This window comes from Pelodiscus sinensis, chromosome 3 (assembly GCF_049634645.1).
Source record: "Pelodiscus sinensis isolate JC-2024 chromosome 3, ASM4963464v1, whole genome shotgun sequence".
In the NCBI taxonomy this organism is placed as follows: domain Eukaryota; kingdom Metazoa; phylum Chordata; order Testudines; family Trionychidae; genus Pelodiscus; species Pelodiscus sinensis.
In genome coordinates, this window is record NC_134713.1 from 102,432,145 (window position 1) to 102,459,593 (window position 27,449).

Genomic DNA, 27,449 nt, shown 5'->3' on the forward strand with positions numbered 1-27,449 from the left:
ACAATGTTTTTCCAGGGTGCCAATAAAGTAATGTAGAGACCACAGGCTTGATCCGGAAGGGAACTGATTATCTGCAACTTCTTTTGTTTCGTGATCACTGATGTTCCTGGGGGAGAGAGCCCCAGAGCAGGGTGGCAAGCAGCTGGGAACCAAGTGCAGCCTATAGAGGCTGGTGGCAGTAAGGCTGCTGCCGCAACCCAAAGGGGGCTGTGGCAGCATGGCAGAGCCAACATGGACAGGGCTATGTGCCGCCCAGCAGTGGGGTTGGGGGTGTGGCATCAGGGCTGGGCAGCTTGGCTGCCTGCCTGGAGTAGGGCTGGGACTGGGACTGGGCCTGGACATCAGGCAGTCCTACCAGGCCAAAGGAGCCAGCGGCAGGGAGGAGCGATGGGCTGAGAGGCAGATGGCAGGGGACCTCCTCTGATCTGGCAAATTCCCTCATCTGGGACTTCTCAGGTCCCAAGAGTGCCAGACCAGGGAGGTCCAATCTGTACTGAAATTCAACCACATCTATCTTCAAACACAGCAGCTGCTTTAATACTGTTGAGCAAACATTGAACAGCATAGTTTGTTAGGAAGGGGGTAATAAGAGAATTCATTTTTTTCATTGAAAATTTGAGAATATAAGGAGGTTGAATGTAAATGTATGAGGTTAGAATTTTGGCCAAAGTACTGAGGAAGGTCCTACTCATACAAAAAGGACAAAGGGTGAGAATTTTCTTTTGTATGTCTTTTCTAAATGACAGCATCTTCATAAACACTTTAACAATCTTTTTATGGTGCCAGTGGCAGTTTAGTTCTGCCTTGGAGAGAAGAGACAGTTTACTTGTAGCAGCATTTTGGATAATAGCTTCTGGTAGATGTGCCTATCCAATGAAAGAGTTTTACTGAAAATACTCACTTTCATTTTGTCCATATTTGGGAACAGTACATCAAATGCAGCTTCATACAATGCAACGTATAATTGGTGATGGTTAATGGATATGTTTTTAAAATGCTAACTTGCAACAATTTAGAGTTGCTACATTTCTATAATAAAATTGTTCTATCACACAGTTTTATTCTGATTTTTTTGTAGGAATAATGTGAATGAGACTATTTTAAATGTTATAGCAACCACTAACGTCTTTTGAAACTATTCCTTGTGATTTGTTATGATGTTGCCTGAGCATATCCGTATAAAAGCACAACTGTGTGTAATTATACAATTGGAAACTACACACTGAAATTCCCTTTTCTGTATGTATGTCTCTTTTGGGCTAGATTCTGCCAGCCTTATTCAGGTATTCTTCTAACTGAGTTTACTCTTTGGTACAAAGGTACTATTTAGCCTGGCAAAATCTTGTTTTGTGTTAGAGATGGGCGTGAGCTAGGTCCCCCATATTTGATCTGTCCACGGAAGATCAGCAAAACTTCAGGTCTGTTTTATGGAATTTTGGTCATTTAAGTGTCTTTTTTTAATCATATTTAAATTTTGCTTATTATTTATGAGGTGCTAAGTGCTGAAAAATCCTAGATTTGATCATTGACCTGTCATGTCACCAAAAAGTTTTTCAGTGGGTTTATTGTTCACAAGGCCCTTTGAGCTTGAATCTTGTAACCAGGGTCTTTTTGGGGTTATAGTTTTGAATTATGGCATGTTCTTTAGGTGTGTTTTTTGACCACAGGGAGAAAACCAATAGATGTTAAATATGACACTTCTTTCCTAGGGTACCAAAAGATCATTGATATAGGATATTTCAAACTTTATTGTTAAATTCTTGCTGTATGAGAGAGTCGCACTGGACAGAAGGCCTGGAGAAATTAAGGTAGTCAGAGGCCACTGGTTTTGCAACATTTAAATGGTTTTCACCAAGAAAATTCTGTAAGGCAAGATATGTCAGTACAGCTAGCTGTTTTCACCCTAATTGGGGCTGTTAGCTAGTGTTGAATAAACACTGTCACATAAAGGCAAATGCCTCTAGTATATGTGGAAGTCCTGTATCTTTTGGCTCTCCTAAAGAAGTGCAAATGAAGTACATCTATTCCACTTTCTACAGTGTTGTAATGTGTAAAGTATATACTGTTTAGGAAATGGTTTCCATTCACAGCAACAGGTTACTGCTTTCTCTTCAGATGGTGGTTGCAGATAACAGCAGCGAGGAAAACATTCTAAGTGTGGAAATAACAGCTTCTCACACTCACAGTATCACAAACCCTTTATGGTAACACAGAGAGAAATGCTAGGTTTTATTGAATAATTTGTATCCTTCTCATGCTCCTAAGGAGTTTGGGTTTTATACATTTAATCAGTGCAGAATGACAGATACACATGCAATGTTCCAGGAAAAAACTGACTTAACATGTAAGAAAACAAATGTAAACAGATTGTACAGTTTTTTTTAGTGCTTTATATTAATTAATCTTCAGATCATCTTACAGTATATTTATTTATGATTCTCATAAAATGTCATGAAGAAAAAATAATTCAGATGTGTCTTGTGTGCTTTCAGAACTGGTGATAGGCAGAATGCCTTGGAGGTTGAACTGAAGATAGTGCAAACCTTACTCAGGGATCTAGAGGGCTTCGTCAAGTGGATGCAAGAGGCAGAAACTACAGTTAATGTCCTTGCAGATGCATCCCAGCGGGAGAATGCTCTGGAGGACAGTGCCTGTACTGGGGAATTGAAAAAACAGATACAGGTAAGAGCATGAGAGATTATTGTTGTTGTTGTTTTCTGCTTTCCTGCTTTTGTGAACCTGAGCAGGGAAAGGTGCTTAATAAACTGGAAATCCTGCATCTTATTCAATAAAACAATATTTCAGAGTGACAGTGGACAGGGATGGAGTTATTGATTCAATGAATTTAAGAATCCTTATTAGAGATGAAAACAGGGATGTCCAGACTGATTCCTGGGTCATCTGTATTGCTCAGGCACTAAATTGTGACCCTTCTGGGAAGTTGTATTAGGAAGCAAATGTATGTTCTGAATGGAAAATGTGCTCCCTGAGCTAATCCCAGTCATTATTTAACCAAAGTGCTTGACTCTGTCCTGCACTAGGGAGCACAGGTATAGGAGATGGCCTCTTCAGCTGTCTCCCGCATTCCCCCTCCTCCCAGACACTTTCCCTGCAGCCCCAGTAGCAAAGTTATTGCTAGCTGGGACTGCTTTGAGCAGTTGCTATCCCTTTACTGTTGCTCAGCAGCTCCCTTGCTCATCACGAGCTGCATTATATGGGAGTGAGGGGAGAAAGTGGCTCTGCTTTCTCCATTGCCTACTTTCTTGCCAGACTAGGAAAATTAGCAATAACAGAATAGGAGTTGTAATGCCTCTACCTGAGCCTAGGGAAATAGCTAAAAAAGAGAGGTGTTCTCTCTCCCCCTCCACCCCCAGCCACTCAGGAAAGGCCAGAAGGACTCTCCCAAGGTAGGCAAACTCCAGCTACTCCCCCTCTCTGTACCCAACATGCCCCTGTTACTGGACTATGTGGGAAGGAAAACATGGACTCTGCCTTAGGGACATAATTGGAGAAGAGCATGCCAGAATATATGTACAAAAGGGTTGATTGGAGACACTTGACCTCTGTGTAATGGTATGTTTGAGCCTCAGTCTGAAAAGGTTGGATCGCACTAGATTAAAATAATTTTTCATGTTCCTCATTTGTTCTAGGAGATAAATGGTTAAAATGTTTTCTAAAGAAATATGGATTCTTTGGTTTACCCGTTGACATAATGTGAAATCCCTTCCCCCTTTCTTCCTGATTTCTAAAATATGTCACTTTTCATTGTCAGTCATTATTTAATGTAATGTATTTTTTTTCTATGGGGAAAGAAAGCACAATAGGTAGGTCAGCCATACAATCCAGTTCCAAGTTTGAAATAATATCTTTTCTTGGTCTAAGATGATGGCACTAGAATAGTTTAATGAAGAAGGGCTTGTTAGAATCTGTCATGCAGTTGAGCTAAGCATATCTACATTGAATTTAATTAAACTAACTAATCTAAAATTTGTGATAGTACAAGTGTCTAGGGAAAGAGCAGTTTACGGCAATGGGAAATATAATATGGCCAATACTTTAATGAAGACTCCAGATACGTGATTTTTCACAAAACTATTGTGCCATGGTAATTCACTTGTCTGAATTGCCATTTTCTCCCTTTTCTAAAGCTTCCCATGAGTAAAATAATCACAAAATCAGGAGATAAATGCAGCACAGTTTGGAACCACTGTAACAATGTATACCAACAGGAGATGTAAGGTATCTGAAATGGGCAACTGAGTGTGGTATGTGGACAGCTTGATTCTCCATTGCTGTGTAGAGCCACTTACACTAGGGAAGTTAAATTTTGATTAATCAGCTAATTGAGTAGTTGTTGGAATTTCCATCAACTACGTGATTGGTCGATTAGGGGGGTGCTTGCTATCCCGCTGTGCCTCTGCCTTTGAAATGTACAAGAGCTGCCTGCGGTTCCTATACATTTCAAAGGAAGAGGGGCAGAAATCAAGATCCTGTGTATGTGGGGACTGTTTCAGTCCCCATTCGCTCTGTTTTCCCTGCTGCACCTCTGCCTCCTCCGCTTCCCCATGGAGTCAGTGGTGGGAGGAACCAGCTTTTAAGCTGGCTCCCCTCAGCACCAGCTCCTGCCCCTCTCTCTTGGGTGCCTCTGATACAGAGGAAGCAAGGGGAGGAGGAAGCAACTAGTTGAGTAGTGACTTGACTACCCAATAAGCCTAAGCTTATCGGGTGGTCGACTGGTTCCTTACATCCCTAACTTACACCCGTGTAAAGGGTAAATCATAATATTCTACCTCTCTGCACAGATGTAAATGAGTACACAAGGGGTAAGGTGATAAAGAAAGAATCCCTTATTTCGGCGTCTGTGTCATGTCATGTGATCAACTCTCTGTAATTGTACAAAGTTTTTATTTTTAAAATGGAAGAAATCTTTTGTGGAGGAGCACAGATATCAATTTTGCACGCTAGTGGAGAAACTGAATGCTAGCTCCTCTTCCTGTAGCTACAGACTCTCCTCAATTTTTTTTGTTTTCTGACTACAGAGATGCTAGAGGTGACAGCTTGGGGCTAAGACAGGTTAGCACAGCTACCTATCCTCCTCCATTATTGTAGTACCTTAACTGTTCTTTCTCATGGCTGTGCTCTGTTCTGGTCTTCACAGAAGAGGGAACATAGTCAACTAATCTGCTCATGAGGCAACACACAATTTTAAGTTCCTTTTCAAATATAAAAGGTTTAACTTTAGCACATATCAAAGGCTCTCATAGCTCAGTGACTTTTTAAATACATTCCTTCCCCTCAGCTTTCAAGGTCACTTTATCTTTTTGATGAACATTAGTCTTCTAAAAGTATAGATTTTCATGTTATTGTATTGATGTAATAATTCCAAGGGTGTTTCTGTGTTTTCAGACATTTGTCTCTTGTTGATTTCAGCACTGTGCGGTTGATCTTTCTTGTAATATGAAAGGAAAGACCCACAATATCTGTTCACATTTAAAATATCTGTTTTCCTTGGTGTTGTGGTATATACAGTAGCACAGAATTCTGTTTCTCTCACCATTTTATGTGTTTAAGTGTACAAGAGACTATGATTATGTCTAGACTACAACGAGGTTTACAGGAGCGGTGAAAGACTGAGTCCACTTTTCCGAGATTTTTTTCGGAAAAGTGGATGTGTTCCTTGGACAGGGCATAGCTTTCGAAAAGCGCTGCAATCTAGATGTAGCCTGTATTTCCTAAATCAAATTGATTACAAAACGTGTAGCGTGCTCATACTGTCCTTGCTCTCATGAGAAACTTTAGGAGAACTGTGTGCTGATTGAATAGCATTTTACACGGGGTTCAAATTGACACATCATCAGTGAAACTTTGATAGCCACTTGTAGGCAAAACTCGATTGTTGTTTTATGTTTATTTCTGGAAGAACATTTTTTTATACATGTCTTTTCCATTAAAACTGGACCATCAGTTACAGTAGCATCTCTTTTAGTGGGTATGTTCCATTGCATTGTGACAAAGCTAGCTAGACTGCTTTGCATCTCAAGGTGTACACTACAGGGTCAGTGACGTAGGCTTTGTGGAAGTCTTTTGTTTCCTTACATGAAGCTTTTTTAATACTAAAAATTAATGAGAAACAATGCCCCTGAACGTAAAGCGTAAACTGGAGCAAGTTTGTGGGTAGAATAGCAGTTTTCCTTCCCCCTTGCTATGCATTTGTATAGTATATTACTACTGAGCTAACTCTAAAGGATTCCAGTCACATCTCCATTGTGCTGAGTGATATTCAAACATTTTGGAAAACATGGTGACTGAAGGAAGATCTTACTATTGAATTTGAAACAAGCCACAAGTGAGGGCTTACCAAATAATAGAAGAGAAGACTAGAGTAACATGCCTAGGTTCCATATTTTCATGAGTTATCTGTTACATAATTTGATGATTCCAAAATCACTAGGAAAAAGTTTTTAAAAAAGTTATGAAACTAACTCAACCTTGTTATTATTGGTAGTCTAATTCCTTGTATGTATTAGATGAAATGGTGGTTGAGGTATTGGGTAACACAGAAAATGGAACAGTTGAAAGAGAGAGGGCAGACTTACAGTAGAAGAAACATGTTTGGCCCTGGGAAGTCCAGAAGTGTTCGGTGGCATGGGAAAGGAATTGGCGGCATCAGTCATGAAATGTAAGTCAGGGTCGAGGGTTGAAGGAATAGACTTTGTGATGGATGACAGAAGCAAGATAGTCAAAATGGTACTAATCGCTAGGAGACTATAAAAAGATTGGATGCAAAGGTAGGTGGTCCATGCTCTGGAAATTAGGTGGTGATTGATCTTTTATGATGTTTCCATTGTCCATGTTCAGTGAAGATGAGTTGAAGAAATGGCTACTGATGAGCAGAAGAATTGATTCACTAATGCAAAGCCAGTGAGGAGGTGAGAACAATGAAGTGGGAAGCAAAAAGGCCAGCTGGGAGATCTATTGGAAAAATTGTTCTAGGAAAAATAACCTGTGTTCATGGGAGCACCCAGTCAATGCACAGTCTGTGGTAGAGCAGGTTAGTCTCGGGTAGAATAATCAGTTTATCAGATTAAAGGGAGATGGCTGGTTCTAGTTAGACTCTATACAGAAGGGATTATCTCATCTTAAACACAGGGTGCAAAAGAGCAGGCTGGCATTAGCACAGGTACAAGGAGGGGGATGTGCACATACAGGACCTGGGGTAGGTGAGCAAGGGATAGAGCCTGGAATGAGAAAATGAAGAGCAGGCAGGAAGAGGAGAGAAAATAGTTAGAGACAAAGAAAATATATAATACTAGAAGATTTATCTGGTGTTGCCTGGGTCCATAACTCAGGAATTCCATCTTTATCCCTATGAAGTTTTATCATTCCCTTTGTTTTTACACATAAGGGCTATTGTGTATTCAGTTTGGCTTCCAATAATATTTTGGAATATCTAGTCAGTTTGGTTTCCAATAATATTTTCTTCTCATTTTCAAATCTTTAAGCTATGACAAAACAGAGCAATATTCCAGATTTCTCCGTTTCTCCATTTTATCCTTTCTGTAAGGTTTCTAGAGGAGAAAATCTATTCCATGTCCATCCTATTGTTCTGACTCATCTTGATTCAATCTATTTTTCAACATTCACTCAGTTATGTACATATATAAACTAGGCAAATACGACTTAGATGGGGGCTACTATAAGGTGGCTGCATAACTGGCTAGATAACCATTGTAAGAGAGTATGTACCAGCATTAATGGTACACAATCATGCTGGAAGGGCATAACAAGTGGGGTTTTGCGGGGTCTGTTTTGGTACTGGTTTTGTTCAATCTTTTCATCAACGATTTAGATATGGGCATAAAGAGTACGCTTATTAAATTTGCAGATAATATCAAGCTGGGAGGGGTTGCAACTGCTTTGGAGGATAGGGTCATAATTCAAAATGATCTGGACAAATTGGAAAAATGGTCTGAAGTAAATAGGGTGAAGCTTAATAAGGACAAATGCAAGTACTCCATTTAGGAAGGAAGAGTCAGTTTCACACATACAGAATGGAAAGCGACTGTCTAGGAAGGAAAGAGTGCTAGGGGTCATAGTGGATCATGAGCTACATATGAGTCAACAGTGTGACGCTGTTGCAAAAAAAGCAAACATGATTCTGGGATGCATTAACAGGAGTGCTGTGACCAAGACATGAGAAGTAATTCATCTGCTCTACTCTGAATTGATTAGACCTCAATTGGAGTAGTGTGTCTAGTTCTGGGCACCACATTTCAAGAAAGATGTGGAGAAATTGAAGAAGGTCCAGAGAAGAGCAACAAAAATGATGAAAGGTGTAGAGAACATGAGCTATGAGGGAAGACTGAAAGAATTGGGCTTGTTTAGTTTGGAAAGGAGAAGGCTGAGAGGGGACATGATAGTGGTTTTCAGGTATCTAAAAGGGTGTCACAAGGAAGAGGGAGACACGTTCTCCTTGGCCTCTGAGGATAGGAAGAAACAATGGACTTAAATTGTAGCAAAGGAGGTTTAGATTGGACATTAGGAAAAGCTTCCTAACTGTCAGAGTGGTTAAACACTGGAATAATTTTCCTAGGGAGGTTGTGGAATCTCCATCACTGAAGACATTTAAGAGCAGGTTAGATAGATATCTATCAGGGATGGTCTAGACGCAGAGGACGACTCAATGACTTCTCAAGGTTTCAGTTCTATGATTCCATGTCAGTTTTGAGGACTGTACTTGATTTGGTGATTGTCTCCTTTCTGTATGGTTTTATGAAAAGCAATCTCATTGCAGGCACATCCCACTTTCCTGGAGTGACTAACTTTTATGTTGCTTTAAGTTATAAGAGGAAACTGCATACCGTATTTAGTGATCCTAGTTTTTATCGTTTAGGAGGAGTTCTTGATCAAATAGACAAACTCTCTAAAATACACAGTTGAAGATTTAATTTAATATGGAGATAAAAGAATGAAACAGAGAATGCAAGCAGAGAATAAAGAAATAATAAAAACACAAAAGCAAGTAAAGACTAAGGATGATAAGTATTTAATTTATCCTATTCCTTTGTTGTGGTGTATTTCTCAGAAAAGGGAGAATTCAGAAGGCGGAAGAACTGATTGCCTCGGAGGGAATCAAGGCAGAGGTCATAGAATCTTCTTCAAGCTGATCATATCCATCTGAATGGAAATATGTCAGCAACTGAAACATTTCAAACAGAACAATGCAGAAAGTGTTTGCTTCAAAGCTATGCAATACCTGAGGTTCTGTGAATTCATCAGAGCCTTAACACTATTTTTAATTGACTACATATCATCCTGACTGACACACAGAAAGGTGTATGAAGATGTTCCCATAGATAATATGCTGATAAATAGGAGATATGTAGTCGTATTTAATTTTTTTCAAATTTTCAAACTAAGCTGAAATCAGCTATTCTAACATCAGCTATCCATTCAGGCTATGTACTGAAAACAAGCGTGTATATTCTGAGTGAACAGGTAAATTGTGTTCTAGCTCTATAGAATATATTCAACTCTGCTGTTTTAAAAGGAGCATACAGTACTAGGCTCAGCCTCCAATCCCATCTTCATCCTGCGCTGTGTACCAGATCTCATATCCTAATTCAGTGACTCAAAACTCTTCTGTTCCGTGACCCCCACGTTTTCAAAGATAAGTTTGAATCCTTTAATTTGGAATATAAATGTATAACCGAAATAAAAAAAGTTAGGTGGAGGACCAAAAGAATAACCCTATGGCTAAACAGCAAATTAATCGATGGCTTTGGAGCCAGAAAGATATCCTTTAAACATTTGAAAGATACATCCTAATCAAGACATAGGAAGGAACACAGACTCTGGCAAGTAAGATGTAAAAATATGAGGCAGGCCAAGGACGAATTTGAGAAGCTAAAGATGAAAAAACTAACAGTAAAATGAATAAATAAATAAATAAAATCAAATACATCAGAAGCACAAAGTGTGCCAAACAGGCAGAGGAGCCAATAAACGACAAAGGAGTTAAAGAAGCATTTGCAGGAAAAGCTAAATTAATACTCTGCTTTGCTCTTTACTGCAGAGGATGTGGGGGAGATCCTCACATCAGAGATTCTCTTTGGGCATCCTGTCTAAAATACTGTCCCAAACTGATGTCAGTAGAAAAGGTTTTAGACCAAATGGACAAATTCAACACTAATAAATCACTAGGAGCAGTTGGTGTTCACCACCATATTCTGAAGGAACTCCCATTGCAGAACTAACAATTGTGGCATGTAATCTGTCACTGAAATCAGCCTCTGTACCAGATGCTGGAGGGTATATAATGTGATTCTGATTTTTAAAAAGGAGATACTGCCAGTTACTATCCTATAAGCCTAACTTTTGCATGGGGCACATGGGCAGAAACTAAAGTAAAGAACAAAATTGTCAGGCACCTAGATAACCATGATTTGTTGGGGAAGAGTCAACACTGCTTTTATAATGAGAAATCATGCCCCACCAATCTATTCAAATTCTTTGAGGGGATCAATAAGCATGTGGATAAGGGTGATCCAGTCTATATAGTTATGTTTAGATTTTCAGAAAGCCTTTGACTTGCTCCCTCATCAAAGGCTATTAGGGAAAATTAGTAGCCATGAAATATAAGGGGGAGAGTTCTCTTGTGGATCAGGAACCAGTTGAAAGATGGGAAATAAAGGGTCAGAATAAATGGTCAGTTTTTACAGTGGAGAGAAGTGAACTGTCCCCCATGGGTTTTTACTGAGACATGTGCTTTTCAACAGATTCATTAATTATTTGGAATACAAGGGGAACAGTGAAGTGGAAAAATATGAAGATGATCTAAAATTTTTCAAAAAAGTTTAGGTCCAAAGCAGACTGAGGAATTAGAGGGATCTCCCAAAACTGGATGAGAAACAGAATGGCCCATGAAATTCAACATTAAATGTATAGTAATGGAAAAAATAAACTCAACTATGATTATAATGTGAGGGGTACTAAATTAGATGTTACCACCTGTGATGGGATGGACTAGGTCCCAACGCCCCCTACAGGAGGTTAGCGGCCTTGCCTCCCCCCATCCTAGCAAGAGGAGCAGAGAAAAGGTCCTCCAGGCACTATAGAGTGGCTTTGTCTGCGGCAGCCAATCAAGACCCTACAAAGGGATATAAAAGAAGGTGCAGGGCTGGGGCCTGCCAGTTCCCTTCAGGAGCTTGACCCAGCCAGGTCCGTACCCTGACTGGTGGATCAGCACTATGGCTAGCTCCCACTGTGAGCTGAGCTTAGATCTGGGTAAAACCCAGATGCAGTGGCCAAAGACCAGCCACAAGCGGAGACTTACTAGCACTGTGGACAGGGCTAGTCAGGCCCTGGTTCCAGGACTTTGAGGGCAACCCAACAACCAGGCAAGGATGCTGCACAGTGCCACTTGGCTGCAGCAGGGCACTCACCAACAGGTGGACCTGTTACTCCACCAAATGAAGAGATCTTGGAATCATCATGGAAGTTTTCAGAGAACTATGCATCCAAGTCACAGCAGTAGTCAGGCTAACAATTCATTAGGAACTATTAGGAATAGATGAGATAAAAATAGAAAATATCATTATGCCATGAGGCACACCCACAACTTGAATACTGCATGCAGTTCTGGTTGCCCCATTTTGAAAAAGATAGGGTGGAACTCATCAAGGTTCAGAGAAGGGCAAAAAATATAATTAAGGGTATGGAACATCTTTCATATGAGGAGAGACTAAAAAAATCAGTGTTGTTCATTTTAAAAAGAAACAACTAAGGAAGGATATGAAAAAGGTCTGTAAAATCATAAATGGTATGAAGCTGTGAATAGAGAAGCTCTGCCCTTTCGCACAATGCAAGAACCAGGGCTCACCTGATTAAATTAATGGCAGTACATGGAATACAAGCAAGAGGAAATACTTTTTTTACACCAATGCGAAACTAACCTGTGGAACTCATTGCTGTGGCATACTATCATGGCTAAAAGTGTAACTAGGTCAGTTGATGGAGAATAGGTCCATCAGTAGCTATTAGTAGAGCTCTGTGCTGATACAAATTTAGTGGTGAATCTAAACTTCTGACTGCCATAAATGAGGAAGTAAAAGACAATGGTGGATCACTTTATAGTTGCCCTGTTTTTTATGCATCCCCTGAATCTCTGTCATGGGCCATTGCTGGAATCAGGACACTGGACAAGGTGGACCATAGTCTGACCTGTCTGGAAATATCTGTAGTTTCTGTATATTCCTCTTCTCTTATATATCTATAAAGAAAGAAAAGGTGGTCATGAGTCACTGGAATTATCGGTAACTCTGTGATCCTCAGGTGGAGACCCCACATTCTAATTACTATGCTAATTTGATATTTTCAGCATTTATTGTAGTTGTATCCAATACTATCCGCGCATTTCCCTTTCCCTCACAGAGATGTGGAATGTGACTCTTCCCCCCCTTTGTTTGGAGAATTTTTAAGGTGCAATGATAGTGGAAGCCATGAAGTGAATGAAAACAATAATTCAGTAGAGTTTTGGTCATTGGTTGTTCTTCATCATTGCACCCTCTTCTTAGATAGGTTTGTAGAACACTGATTTTTACCAGGTTGCATTGACTGCCTTACCTGCGCTAATCAAAGTTGGATCTGTCTCTGTTTTGAGGCAGTGATGTTATTCATTATTTACTCTGGCTGTTTTGCTTCCTGCTGTGGTGATGTTTGTGAATGTTTTTTCTGGCAGCACCTCTATCAGAAATGAAAATATCTTTATTGACTCGCCTCTCTAAGCAGTAAGACATGGCTGTATGTGGTGATGCTTTAATATGGCTACATACATAGGTTGGATTACACCTGGAGTATGTTATAGGTATAAAAATATTCCCATCCTGTAGTGTCTTATTTCTGCTGTTAGCTTGCTTTAAGTAATACTGCTTTATGGTGAATATATGTCAAAGTGTTGCCTCTCATGATTCTAAGGCAGTGGAGACACTGTCTATGGATTCTGACTGTGACTTGAAATGTTCAGTTTGCAAAAAAATATTCTCACTCCTGTTTCTATTTCTTAATGAGTCATTCAGGAAGGGGTTCTAATTGGAAATGGCATCTTAAAAACATTCATACTTACTGACATGGAAATTATTCATTTGGGAGCCCTTTGGATAAATTAGCTTTAAGAGAGTTTTCACAGGAAAGAGATTTGTCCCCAGCAGTTTTTCCTTTTGTATTAGATAATCTATCTTTGAGACGTGCCTGTATGTGATTTATTAGCCCTTAACATATGGCTGATATAATTAGGGCAGGTATCCCTCTGCTCTTCTCTCAAGATTGATAACTCGGTCTGTTATTCACTCACTCTACAGCTCTGCCAGAGCTGCATTTAGTCTGAGAGCAAGAACATCCTTCTCCAGAATGAGGGAGTGAATGCCGCTTTCTCTGTGTCTCATTCTCAGCATAAAACGGCTACAAGGGAAGAATTACTGGGATATTTGGAGCTGCCTTCCTATGGGAATTTTGTTTTGTTTTTGCAGCTTTAATGTTTCAGTTAATAACCTTCTCTGCTATTTAGTGTGTGTGATAGCAGCCACTCGGCTTGCTCAACAACTTCATTTGTTCTCTGTGCATGCTGAGCTGAGTAAATACTGGCTTGAAGGGTCTGTGAAGGGGTTTATTTTCTTGGATTTTGTTTTTAATTGAGATAAACTTGTGCTGTATCAGCCTCCTTTGCCTTTGAGACATAGAAAGCCTTGTAGCTTTCAAAAGCAAACCTGGAAGCGAGCATGCTCAGAGAGCTGACAAATCATTGTCCAGTGACCAGGAGGAAATGATAGTTGCTCTTCATATATAATGCAAATTCTGAGGTGTCTTCAGAAGTGTGGCAAACTTAAAATGATGGCTGTGGTGAGAACGTCTCTGCAGAAAGTTGTGGTGTTGTTGCATCGCTTGCAAAGGATGGCAGTTTCTTCCCCACGTTACCAAAAGCTTTGTAAGGTGAGTAAAAAGAATGGGGAAAACCAGATCTTCAGGAGTCTGAGAACTGACCTTTTATCTGAAAAAGCCAACAGATGGGATGGATGGCAAAAAAGGCTTCCTATTCTAAACAGTACATTTTGAAAGCCTGTTATATTTTGTTGTCTATATATATATATGTGAATCATTCAGAAATGTGAAACATATTGTATTAAGTGCATTCATTGAGGTTTTTTGAGCCAAATATTGTTGTTTGGCTAACGTGTAAAGATTTCTGAGGAGAAATGGTTAACATTAATTATCTTCCCTAAAAGTCAATTTTTTTGGAGAATGGTTAAGTTCTGGTAAATGTCTTGTAGTTTTTTAACTCCTGTTTAGCTATTGTCCAGGATACTTAAGCTTGCTCCATTTTTTTAAAGTAGAAATAAACTTTAAACACCATATGATTTCAGCATGTTAGTAAACAGTGCTAGTACTTAGCACTACTTCATTGTGTAGTATTCTACAAAATTAAAAGAAAAAAGTGAGATGAAAATCAGGTTGATAGATCTGACAACTTTGTTTTACTAGAACTCTTATCTCATTCCTAGAGACTGAATGTTCAGATTCCAGCAGTACCGTAATATTGTACAGTACAATGCTCTGGGACATTGGACAACTTCATTGTTGTGGAAGTGTTTCAAGCAGTTTTTAAAAAATAACAGTAACTTTATGGGGGGGATGTGTGTGCGTGTGTGCGCGCATGTGTGTGTGTGTGTGTGTGTAACAGTCTTTATTGGAACCTAACAGGTGGATTCACTTTTCATGACTTTCACAGAACAAAAATTGGGAGAGATGCATAGCCATGAGAAAAAAGATATTTTGTTATTGCCATAAAATCCATTTGGCTGTCTCTGAACCAAGTGTTGGCTATCCGTTCTTATGAAATTTTAAAATCTTTTTATTTTATACTGAGAATACATTACATGTGAGGTATGTAAAGCAGTGCATATCTAAAGGTAGACTGAAAATTTCTCAGTGTTAATTTTTGTTAGATTGGAAAGTGACACATTGCTAACTGCTAAGCTTGAAGTTTTGCAGCAATATGAGATGCATTTTCTTTTGAGGGGAAATTTGGAGGTGAAATAAGCTATGAAGGCATTCCCAAATGCTTTATAATCTTTCATTACCTTTTTTCATTACTTATATACTTGACCATAAAGTGATAGATGTTTCATAGAATTTGTACTGGTAGAGTTCTGGCATGTGAGAATGATTGATTATAATCCCTTTGTATATACTTTTGAAATTGTTCCCAATTCAAGTAAATATAGGTAAATGCTGTATCAAGTCATAGATATCAATAATTGAGAATACCTAGTTTGTGTAAATAGAGTTATTTAAGTATGTCTGCTTCAGTACTTTTCTGTTATTTGCTTTGGTAAAGACATTTGTCATGCAAATAAAGCAGTTTTTTATTAATGGACAAGTAAAATTCATTCTAATTTTTTTACCAAATGATTAGGAAATATGAATCTATACATAAAGCATCCTTTTAGTCATTTTTATATTTATATAAACTACCTTATAACAAGAATTTTTGTCAAGCTGACAGTACTCAATCCTATAGAAGGGAGGCAGTAGCAGAAATAATTATCTACTAAATGGAATGGGAATCTAGAAACTAGTCAGTTTGCTAAGTTTAAATCTATCAGAAATTCTAAAAACCTTAAAGAAGCTGCTATTTAAAACATATTTTCTGACAACGGTAAGCTCTAGAGAATTTGTGTATCTGAAAATTACGCAACGTATGTTTGTCTTTAAAACATAGGATTTGGTACTGTTAAAGACAGCCTTATGTTCAAAGAAGCTGAAGTTTACCTTATCCGGCACTGATAGAAAAGGAAATATTTACAATCCTAAACACTTCCAGCAGGTGTCAGTGTAAGGCAGTGGTATGTGAGATTGGTGATGAATTAAATTGCAACATCTTTTAAGGAAATAATTAAGTACACTCAAGTTGTTGTCTCCACCTCAAACTGTTGAAAAAATGCAGTATGTACTTGTTTTGTATATTTGTGGAAATATATAGAGCTAATAGTTAAATTCTGCATGGGAAGTTATATAATCATTAATGGGGTGCTGAATGCTTCACTGTTTTTTTTTTCTTGTTGCATAACATAGGAAATACTAATTACATTCCATGTAAAAGAAGACCCCTCTGAGGTTAGTGAAAAAGTTGGCAATGACAAAGAAATTAGCATCAACTATACGAATGCCCAGATAAACTGTGTGCTTTTTCTAATTAAAAGCATCATTAATAAAAAACAGATATTATCTTCATATTGTAATCAAAATTGTTCTTCTAATTTAGCAGTGTGGTATAATAATAACTTAAAATTCAGTCTTCAGGCTATAAATTTGTTAACCAGAGAACTCCCTGAGCCTTTCCTTGAAAAGGAAAATTATACAAAATTCTAAGTTCAGGTTAATATTTCATATGTGAGGTATTTCTTTTTTCTCCTTGGACTTCTCCACAAAAAGAGATAAAGAATGTTGAACTCTTTTTCTGATGATCCTCCATTGAATCTGCTATAGAACTGTTATACATTGGACATAACTGCTATGTGTAGCAGCACAACAGTTATGTAGGACCAGAACATACTATAATGTGATCATTCAATGGTTAACTCTGCTTTATTTTTCAGACACAATTTAAAACATAAAAATAGCTTATTGCACCATAAAATTCAGAAGTAAGAGAGGATAACTGAAAAGACGTGGTATCCAATGCAAGATTGTTCAAAGAGCATTTTTTTCTACTGTTATGTCCAAACTGCTTTCAGGTATTTTTGGGAGTGGATAAAATTATCAATGAAAACTAGAAAAATTGCTTCCCGAGAAGGTATGAAACTTTCACAGATCTTTCCATTACGGTCAAAATGACAACATCATTTATGAAAACACTATATGAAATTAAAAAACTTTTATGAATGCTTGTTAGAAAAACAATAAAATGTTGTAGCTCTATCAGGTAAATGTAGGCAACATTTTGAAATATGTATTATGTTGTTGGAGAATTATGACACATGCTAATAGCACATATGCAGACCAGTTAGGAGAAAGAATGGGAAAGAGAGCAGATATATCAGAGAGAATAGTCTTCTGAACAATGTGTCAAATCAAAAAAGGTTTAAAACATTATAAAAATATATACATACAATGATATAGTATGAAACTTTTCTTCTGAAGTGCCACACAAGTTACATGAATTATCAGCTTCCTCACTTGTGAAGATTAATGATGCCTCAGAACCAAGCATTCAAATTCTTATTGTATAAATTCATATTTTAAAAATGAATTTCCTTTTCTGCTGTTTATTTTCACTAAGCACTGTAATTGAGTATACTAAGACATAATGTTGAAGTATAGAATCATAGTAATTAAGGACTGAAAGCCCTACTCCTGCTGCCACCCTATGCCTGGCTCTGCTGGTAACCCCTGAGGTTATGTTTCTTGAGGGAGGGGACTTGGGGGGGGGGGCTGTGGCAGAAGGGGTAGGGCTTGGGAGATGAGTCTGGACACACACCCATGCTGGGCTACAGGGGAACCCCCCTCTCCCCAGCCAGATTGAAATAATGCTCCAGACACAAATGGCCTATGGGCTCGGAGTTTGAGACCCCTGATCTACACCTGACAAGTATTTGTCTAGCCTGTTCCTGAAAACTTCCTAAAATGGAGATTTCACAACCTCCTTAGGTAACAACCTCTTACAATTAGGAGGTTTTATCTAATATCTAGCCTAAATTTCCCTTACTGCAATGTAAGCCTATTTGAATTTGTCCTGCCTTTATGCTTAAGGAGAACAATTTGTCATCCTTCTGTTTATAACAGCTCTTCATGTATTTGAAGAGTGTTATCTCGTCTCTCAGTTTTCTTCTTCAGACTAAACAAACTTCTACTTTTTTCAATCTTTCCTTGTTAGTCATGTATCCTAGATTTTTAATCAATTTTGTTTATCTCCTCTAGACTTTCTCTATTTTGTCCATATCTTTTTTTCCCCTAGTGTAGTCCCCAGAACTGGACATAAGACTCCGGTTGACACCTTATCGGTGCTGAGTGGAATGGAAGAAATACATCTCAAGTTTTGCTTACATTCATATTAGAAGGAATATTGTATTTCTTTTAGACAATGTTACATTTATGGATGCTTAACACCCCCATGGGAGTGGTTCACTTTTGTTGTCACTGGGGCACTAGCAGTAGAGACTCTTAAACTTGGAACATATTTTAGTAACAACCATATAGCAAAATTTCATAACTTTCTACACACTGTTAGACATATTTTGACAGAAGAATGTGTTTCAGACTATTATGACCTTTTCATATGATATCTTACATGGCACGTTTTTAATGAAATACATCATAGTTATATGAATTTTGAATGTGTGGGCTCTAGGGTGTTGCTTGGAGGTACAGAATGCTACAGTCTTCTTATGGAAATTTGAAAAACATGACTGTGAATAAGTAAAAAAAAAAAATCCACAAAGGGATAATTGCGGCAAAAGGCTTGTGGCTCACTGAAGTCAATGCATGATTTTTCAGGAGCCAGGATTTCACCCATAATATTTAAATGGTTTGAATCTGGTAAAGTATTGTCAAGCTGATGAAATACAGGTAATCAAATGGGGGCAAAAAGGAGAACCAATAGCAGAGTAAAAGGACACTAGGAGAGAGATACCAAGAATCTTGAGCAACTCTTGAAATGGCCAAAACCCTGGGATATTATACTTACTGTATTATATAACTACTTAATACTTCCTGAATTACAAGTACAACCATATGTACATCATCAAAAAAATGCCCGTACCACATTTGACACATTTATTACCTTAAAATGTAGAATTTTTTGAGCTGATTCTCATTTATACTATGGCTGCTTTATATCTCTCTGTCAGTGTGAATATACCTTAAAATGAGAGTAAATGTAACTTAGTCTTTTTTAAAGTCCCTTCACAATGGTAGAGCTGCCTGGTCACTTTAAGAGCACAATGAAAGTGCAACAGTATGGCTACTGCACTTGGGAATTTTACTAAACAAGATGGGACATAACTAAACAGCAAGTGGGCATGCTTTAGAATCACACCTGGCATGCTGCTTAGTAACTTGCTATGTAGATAAACCATGAGACTCAGATTTTCCATCTGTGAAGATCTACCACCAGAGAGCTTGTTGAGAAATGGAAGAGCAAAAGCTGACCTTACAAACAGTGGCCATGAGCTATTTGCATAAGGTATGGATTTAAAGACAGCCCTAGTGTAAGGATATTAGATTTCAGGAGGGTGAATTTTGAGAAATCAAGTGAGATGGGAGGCAGTATTAAGAAGAAACCTGATGGAAGTATGATAATGAAACACTATTAATGCTGAAAAATATGAAGGCAGTGAACAATTAGAGACCAATATGCTTTTATGGAGCACCAGTCCAAGATCTAAAGGTCATTTAAAAAAATCTGCACTGTAAATTTAAGGCAACTAAAAAGGAATGATGCACAGTCAATGAAGATTTACATGGAACAAATAAGAGCAGCAAATATAGGTTGATGGAATGCTAGTGAGAGAGACTAAAGGATATAGGAAGGCTTTCTATAAGAAATGAGAGGAAAAGATTACTAGAGAGAAATTAATAAATTAAGAATAGTATTAAACAATATTGAAAAATGAAGACTGAAGTTCTGTTTGTAATCTGTCTGCATTTCTTTATTTACTTGTTGGACATAACTATGAAGATCGAAAGATCCTGGTCAAATTGCTGCTGACAAAATAAACAAAAAACAGGCAATGTAATACTTGGGAACATTTGCAACTCAGCTGGCTCAGTTTACATGCAAGATAGAGTATTTAAGGAACTGACAAGCTAGTCAAATTTACTACTGACTTGAAAGTCATGGAAAAACTTAATGGGGTACTTGGAAAGACTGGAGAAAAAGCATATTAATACTGATCTTTAAAGAAAGTAAGTCACCCTGGACTACTGTTCTTCATATGCTTATCCCCTTTCCCTAGTAAAATAATGGAAGAAATATTGAGAGAGAGAAATAATTAACATCTGCAGAAAAACAGAGCTGAGAAATGAGAGACAGAAGTTTATCAATTGATACTGCCAAAGAGAAATTGACTCTTTTAGAATTATGAAATTTGTGGGTGAAGAGAAAACAACAGAATTAATCTATTTGGATTTTAGCAAAATATTTGATATTGTATATCTTGGTCTGATTCTGAAATAACCGATACTGATTTGGAATGAGCCCTGGCTTAGGTGAATAAACTGGCTAATGTGCATTAAACACAGGCTTATAATGAATTGCGGTGTATTTAGTCAGGACATAGTGGTTAGTGTGGTTTCATAAATGTTTGCATTAGGTCTGGTTGATGATCTGGAGGTGAGGTAAACAGCACATTAATTCTAAACTGGGAGAATTTTGAACATCATTGAGAACAGGGAAGTAACTCAAGACAGGTAAAGATTAAAAATGTAAAAAATATAAAGTAAATTGAAGTTTGAAAAATGAATGTAAGTAGGGAAAAATACTCAAACACAAATATTCAATGGGAGGGAGGAATTTAGGAAGTGGTAATGTCTTCTGTTAGATCTTAATTGAACTCAAATTGACTTGATTTTGGATGTATGTATGGTGGTGGAGGGGAAGGAAATTAAAAGCCAGTGCAACCGGGCCGAATCACACCGGCATTATGCCATAGGACAGGGAGATATCTATCCACATGTCAAATATTATGTTGGAGTTCGAGTATCTGTAGCAAAAGAGAGTGTGATAAACTGGAAGAAGATCAGAGAAGAGCAGGAAATGGTCAGGGGACTAGAGGAACTGTTTATAAAGACAGATGAAAAGTGCTAAAGATGTGGAGAGTTCAGCCAGTATTTGAGCATTGGGATGTTACATACCCATTTACAAATATTTGAAGAGTGTAATTGCTAGCCATAGAGATAAATTATTCAGTATAATAAGGGGGTAATAATTCAGAGTTCTGTAATGATATCAAATAAAAGTTCTGTAGACTAAATATTGGGAACAAATTTTGACTGTAAGATATCTACTACCAGTAGCTTTCACAAGGGGTATAGTTCTTTAAGAGCCCTCGATGTCTGATCCATTTTGAGACCAATCTAGACAAAATCCTACTGGGTGTACAATTGTTATGCTTATAAGAAGCACAAAATAAGTTTTCAGGAGGAAAAGGCAATATGCCACATTTATTGTAAATACAGCATGTGCACATATATGCACTTGTGCACTCTCCTCTCCCCTCCGCAGCTAGTGGTATAGTTACTAGACTTATTGGTGCTCGTGTCAACCTACTGGCCAGTTAGGCTGGGCACTATGAAAGAAAGAGTTGGGTTCTGTTGGCCATGGTCTAATGCTCCAAAGTTGTCTTCATAGGACTATCCCAAAGTTTCATGGCTACATTCTCCACTTTTATTATTGTAAATCCCAATGTTAGTCTATGGGTTTTTGCAGCATTATGCTGAAGTCATCTAATTGTTTTACCTCAAGGATTCTTCCATTGTCATGCTCCATCAGTACTTTGATGAATATCCTGGGAATGACTGCAGCTGATTTTCTCATATTCAGGTATAAGCTCTTGATTTAGAGTAGTCAGTTCTACCCCTCTTCAGCCATCCTGAATTTTACCGATGCCTGGGTTGACGTCTCCTCGACCATCTTCTGTCTCTTGTCTTCCCAAATTCCTCACTCACACAAAAACAGTTCATTTCAGAGAAATCAACCTCTCTTACAAAGGAGCAAGCAGGATTTCTTACAGACTTACAAAGTTAAAAACAATTTTTTACTATCTTATACTTAATACAGAATGTATTTTAATACCTAGCAGCTGCTACAAAACAAAATTTATGAAACGAAATCTATATAACTATATAAAACAAAGTTATAAAATAAAGCCTATATAACTATTACTGTGTGTGAAGCCTGCACAGTTGGGAACAGTTGTGTGCAACCTGGTGCTGAGACCTGAGGCATTTTGTTCTTTTAGGACTAGTCTACATTATTGTGCTATATCAGTGCAATTGTACTGGCAGAGGTGGGCTGCTATAGTATGTCTGGTGAAGAGATGCCATGCCAATGGGAGAGTTATCTGCTATCATCAAAATTACTCCACTTCAATGAGAGGTAGAAGCTGTGTCTGTGGGACAGCTCCTCCTGCCAATTTAGCACGGGTGCGGACAGTGCTTTGGTCAACGAAACTTGTGTTACTCAGGGAGAGAGCACAAAGGAATTCAGCTTTAATAATTTAACTTGGCTATCAGTCATTCTTTTTCAGAAAGTACAGTAAACTTAAGCAGAATGAAAACAAGACAAGGCCAGGCACTGTGTGTGTGTGTTAATGTTTCAGAAACAGTATTTTTTTAAAAGTATTTCATGACATTCTTTAGAAATCATATCAGGTTTAGTTGTGTGTCTGGCTTGTTGAGTTGAAAACAACTTTGTCAATACAAAAGGAAGAAAAATGAAGATAAAATATAGGGTAGTTTTATTACGGACTGAGCTTTGGATTAATGGGAAAATTGACTTCCTTGAACTTCATGTGTTCACAGGAACTGGATCAATATTTGATATATGATATCATCTATAATAGTTTTTCACACAGTGCTTTTTGATATCTGCCCTTTTGCTGTGCAAGAATTCTCTCTTTCTGCCTACTAGCATTCAAAAGTGAGCTTGCCTCAGCCCAAATCCCATACCTCTGCATAAAAGTCATATGTGAGGTACTATTTCATAATGTCTCCCTCAAGCAGTACTTAGAGTTCCTGAGTGGCTTCAAGGAAGGACTATAATGATGCACCAACTCTTTCCTTCAAAACTGCCAGTCTCTTCAAATATAACCTAATTCTGTTTCACACAGACCACCAGAACTAATAGCATGGATACCACACTTGCTGAACAACTAAAAAAGTAAACAACCTTATTTGAAATTGTAGTACCAACCTAGTAATTAGGAACGGTGATAGGATAATGCCATGTGAATTCCTCTAGCCTCTTAACTGGTGCAGAGTATGAAAAGACCAAATGTCCCCAGGTCATACCATACCTGAAGCTGAATATCCCACAAATTGGTTGCGCTAATAACTGCATATTTGCCCTGGCTTTACATTGACCAGTCCCATATTCATGTCAGGTACAACTCATGTCAGTTGGCAACAAAGCATTTCAGACAAAACCAGAAATAAAATTTGCTATCTTGTCTATTTGTGTGTAAAGTGAGTGTTGCTGAAAGATGAGGGTTACTGGCCTGTAGCCTGACATTGTATGTTCATATTGGTTGTCATGAAAGAAATGTGTTGCCAATGGTAACTTGTGATGGTATTTTTCTATTGTGTAATAAATATAGGAATTATTGGGACTGCGCTGGCAAGTACAGATATTAGGAGATTGTAAATGTTGATTGTGCAGGGCTGACCATTGAATCTTCAGTCTCTAGGTACTGCACTGGCATGGGAGTGCAAGCTTTTCTGCATTGTTCCATTCGTGTGCCAAACCTCTGACCCAGAAGGGCTATCCTCTAATAGAGGGAAGGGCACTTCAGTCTCAATGATTGTTCAGTTCTTGCTTCTTCTGCTGTGGTTACAAGCAATGTGCCAATTAGTGGTAATTGTGGTGGGCTTTGTGGTTTGGTCTCTGAACAGTCACCTGAGGTCACTGCCATCCTGATGTCAGTCTGAACTAATATGTTAGTGAGGAAAGACACAGTATTAAGACACTGAGCCAACCAGTCATCCTCTTGTGTTCTTTTTCAAATGTTCCAGTTCAGCCACTCTGATTCTGGTTTGCTCTGCAATGCAAAGGAATTGCTCAATGGCTGCATCCAAAATTACAGAATGGAGCATTTCAATCTTTCATTCTTCTAATCAGCAGTCAAAAAAGGGTCATTTAATCTCTCACAATGGAATGTAGATTACTAGTTTTTCATGATTGTTTTAGCCTCTTCAAGTTTCTTGGAAGCCAAACACATAATACATCTGATAAATTCTCAGTACCCCACATTTTCCCTTTCTGTGTTAGGAAACAACATTTTTTTCCCTCTTTTCCATAAAAAGGTGCAAACTGTTCCTAATGATATTTGTTGGGCTACTATATATTTGCCAGACTGTGGCAGCTGTAAAGCAGAAATATGCAGACTCCCTCAGGTATTTTCACTAAAAAGACAATCTGTTTTCAGTCTGTGATCTTCCACTGTATATATAGAGTCACAAAATCAGCTCTGAATTGCTTCCTTTAGTTTTGTAAAAAAAAAAATACAGTTTGAGAAATAATACAGTTTTGAGACAAATAATATGCACTGTGTCAGAGTTGTGATTCTTTAACAGACAGGGATAAAATCTCTCCTTGATCTAAGAGCATGTGTTAAAAGAAACAGAAACATGCTAAGAGAGAGCTTTGATAAGTCATGGGCCTGTAATGTAAAATTTGGAACTGAATCTCAGTGAAAAATCAAGGTTTCAGAGTCCTTAAATTAATTTGATTCCTGGAATCTGATTATCTTCTAAAGAGAACTTTTTGTCCATACATACAATTATAATTTTGTGAACTTTTTTAGATGCATGCATGCACAGTAGGATCTCCTCCCTCTTATCCTGCTTATAGTTCTATACTGAGGTTTAGGGCAAAGTCCTTTGGTAGTGACAGAAGTAGTGAGCTGCAAGATTCCATGGCACTCAGTGCAGCATGTAATGTGAAGAGCACTTCATTGGTGTATTATTTTGCAGCAGCACCATTTCAGATTTTGGTAGGGGGAGCCTGACCTGTGCATCCAATGGGGGTGGGGGAGAGAGTGAAAGCATGGGAGGGGGCCAACTAAGGACATAGGCTTCAGCAGTGTTACTGAGCATGCTCAGTACAAGCCAAGCACAAATGGAGAGAAGGGGGACCAACCCCATCCGTTCTCCACCCCCACAGGCATAAATTTTAGAAAAGAGCAACAAGAATGATTAAAGGTCTAGAGAAAATGGCCTATGAAGGAGGCTGAAAGAATTGGGTTTGTTTAGTTTAGAAAAGAGAAGGCTGAGGGGGGACTGTAACAGGGCAGCTGCCCTGTACTGGCCCCTTTAAGAGCCAAACCCTGGCCTGGAGCAGGCCCGGGGAATTCAGCCCAGCTGGGCGGCGTTGGCCAATTAAGGCCCAGCTGGGAGCTATAAAGGGGAAGGGCTGCTTCAGCACAGGCAGTGCGAGCCTGGCTGCCGAGAGAGCAGGACACTCTCTGGAGCTAGGGCAGAGCTAGAGAGTCAGGCTGGGCCAGGGTGCTTGGACAGCCAACCGGCCAGCATGCTAGGCCTACGGCAAGGCCTGCCGGAGAGACACCAGACCCCCGGAAGGGGGGCTCAGAGCGAGTGACTTGGGCACTGCCGGAGGGCAGTGTGGTGAAGAGACATATGTGACTGGAAGGGGTCCAGAGGGGAACGCCCGTGAGCGGAGGCCTGGCCAGACGGAATGGACTGATTCCGGGGACAGGTGACGGACCCCCGCTACGGCGGTGAGTGACCCCCTCGCGCCCCCTCACAGGGACATGATAGCCGTTTTCACGTATCTAAAAGGGTGTCATAAGGAGGAGGGAGAAAACTTGTTCATCTTGGCCTCTGAGGATAGAACGAGAAGCAATGGGCTTAAATTGCAGCAAGGGAGGTTTAGGTTGGACATTAGGAAAAAGTTTCTAACTGTCAGGGTAGTCAAACACTGGAATAAATTGCCCAGGCAGGTTGTGGAATCCCCATCTCTGGAGATATTTAAGAGTAGGTTAGATAACTGTCTATCAGGGGATGGTCTAGACAGTATTTGGTCCTGCCATGAGGGCAGGGAACTGGACTTGAAGACCTCTCGAGGTCCCTTCCAGTCCTAGTATTCTATGATTCTATTTCTATCCAGGGGCTACCAAGGTACTGGAAAATTACTTTTTTGGCAGACAACTTAGCAGTTAGCTGACAGGAGCACTGAATCTAATTCCTAAATAAAAGAAATACATTGAATAAATATTTGACCCACTCATCTCTAACATATTCTAACATCTTGTGGCAAGTTCGCCTTACAATTTTAATGTATATTCTTATTTTGTTACTGAGTCTGTGGAGAGAGACCCTTTCAGGACTCCTGGGCTCTATCTCTGCTGTGGAAGGGGAGTGGGGTCTAATGGGTTACAGAAAGGGTGCAGATACATTTCAGCTCTATATAAGAACATCAGAACGGTCATCCTGGGTCAGACCAAAGGTCCTTCTAACTCAGTGTCCTGTCTTCTGACAGTGGCCAATGCCAGGTGCTTCTGAAGGAATAAACCGAAGAGGCAATCATTATGATCCATCCCCTATCACCCATTCACAACTGCTGGCAAACAGAAGCTAGGGACCCCACCCTGGCCCATTCTGGGTAGTAGCTATTGATGGACCTCTACCCTTGAACTTACTTTGTTCTTATAGGAACTCTGCTACAGTTAGGCCTTTTTCACCATCTCCTGGCAAAGAGTACCTACCACAAGTTTGTGAGAGTAATTTATTTTGTTGTTTTAAAATCTGCTGTCTATAAATTTAATTGGGTCAGCTTCTTGTGTTATGTTAGTGAAGGAATGAATAACATTTCCTTATTCTATTTTTTCATGCCATTCATGATTTTCTAGACCTCTAACATATCCTTCCTCTACCCTTGAGTCATTTCTTTTCGAAGCTGAAAAGTCCCAGTTGTGTTAATCTCTCCTGATATGGATGCTGTTCCTTATGCCTAATCATTTCTGTTGCCCTTTCTGTACCTTTTCTAAATCCAGTGCATCTTTTTTTAGATGGGATGGCCAAATCTGCATACAATATTTGAGATGTGGGAATACCGAATATGAAATTTTCCTTCTTATTAGCTATTCCTTTCCTAATGATTCCCAATATTCTGTTTAGTTTTTTAGTTTTCACACTGCCACTGCACACTAAGCAGATGTTTTCAGGGAACTATCCACAATGATTCCAAGATCACTTTCTTGAGTGGTAACAGCTATTTTGTATCTATAGTTAGGATTATATTTTCCCATGTGCATTACTTTGCACTTATCAACACTGAATTTCATCTGCCTTTGTGTTGCCCAGTCACCCAATTTTGTGAAATCCCTTTGTAGCTCTTTGAAGTCGGCTTTAGATTAGTCCCGGTTCACCCTGTTTTCAAGAATATTTGTAAGTTTAACACAGTAATACAAATGCAGATCCCTGCAGCATAACACTCATTGCTACTCTTTCTCCCCATCTTTTAGGTGGAGTACCCGATAATGTTTTCATGATGATCTAACGATCCTCCAGTTACTGGAATGCCCAGCCTTTTGTTGTACTTAATCATCCCGCCTTCCTCTTTTTATAACAAACTCCCTGCCCCAAAGGCAAAGCTGCAAGCAGTTGAAACTCTGTTGCATTTAAGAATTGCTTCTTTAGTCAGAGCATGCAGCTTTGGG

General features: G+C 38.9%; 1 protein-coding gene across 10 annotated transcripts in view; it reads left to right on the top strand.

The window, feature by feature from the left end:
- Positions 1–27,449, top strand: part of UTRN (utrophin) — a 569,920-nt gene that overhangs the window by 264,762 nt on the left and 277,709 nt on the right. For all 10 annotated transcript variants that reach the window (XM_075924350.1, XM_075924351.1, XM_075924354.1 and 7 more), the window contains one exon: positions 2,493–2,682. In XM_075924350.1, the coding sequence (XP_075780465.1) occupies positions 2,493–2,682 (190 nt within the window). The remainder of the gene's footprint in view (positions 1–2,492; positions 2,683–27,449) is intronic.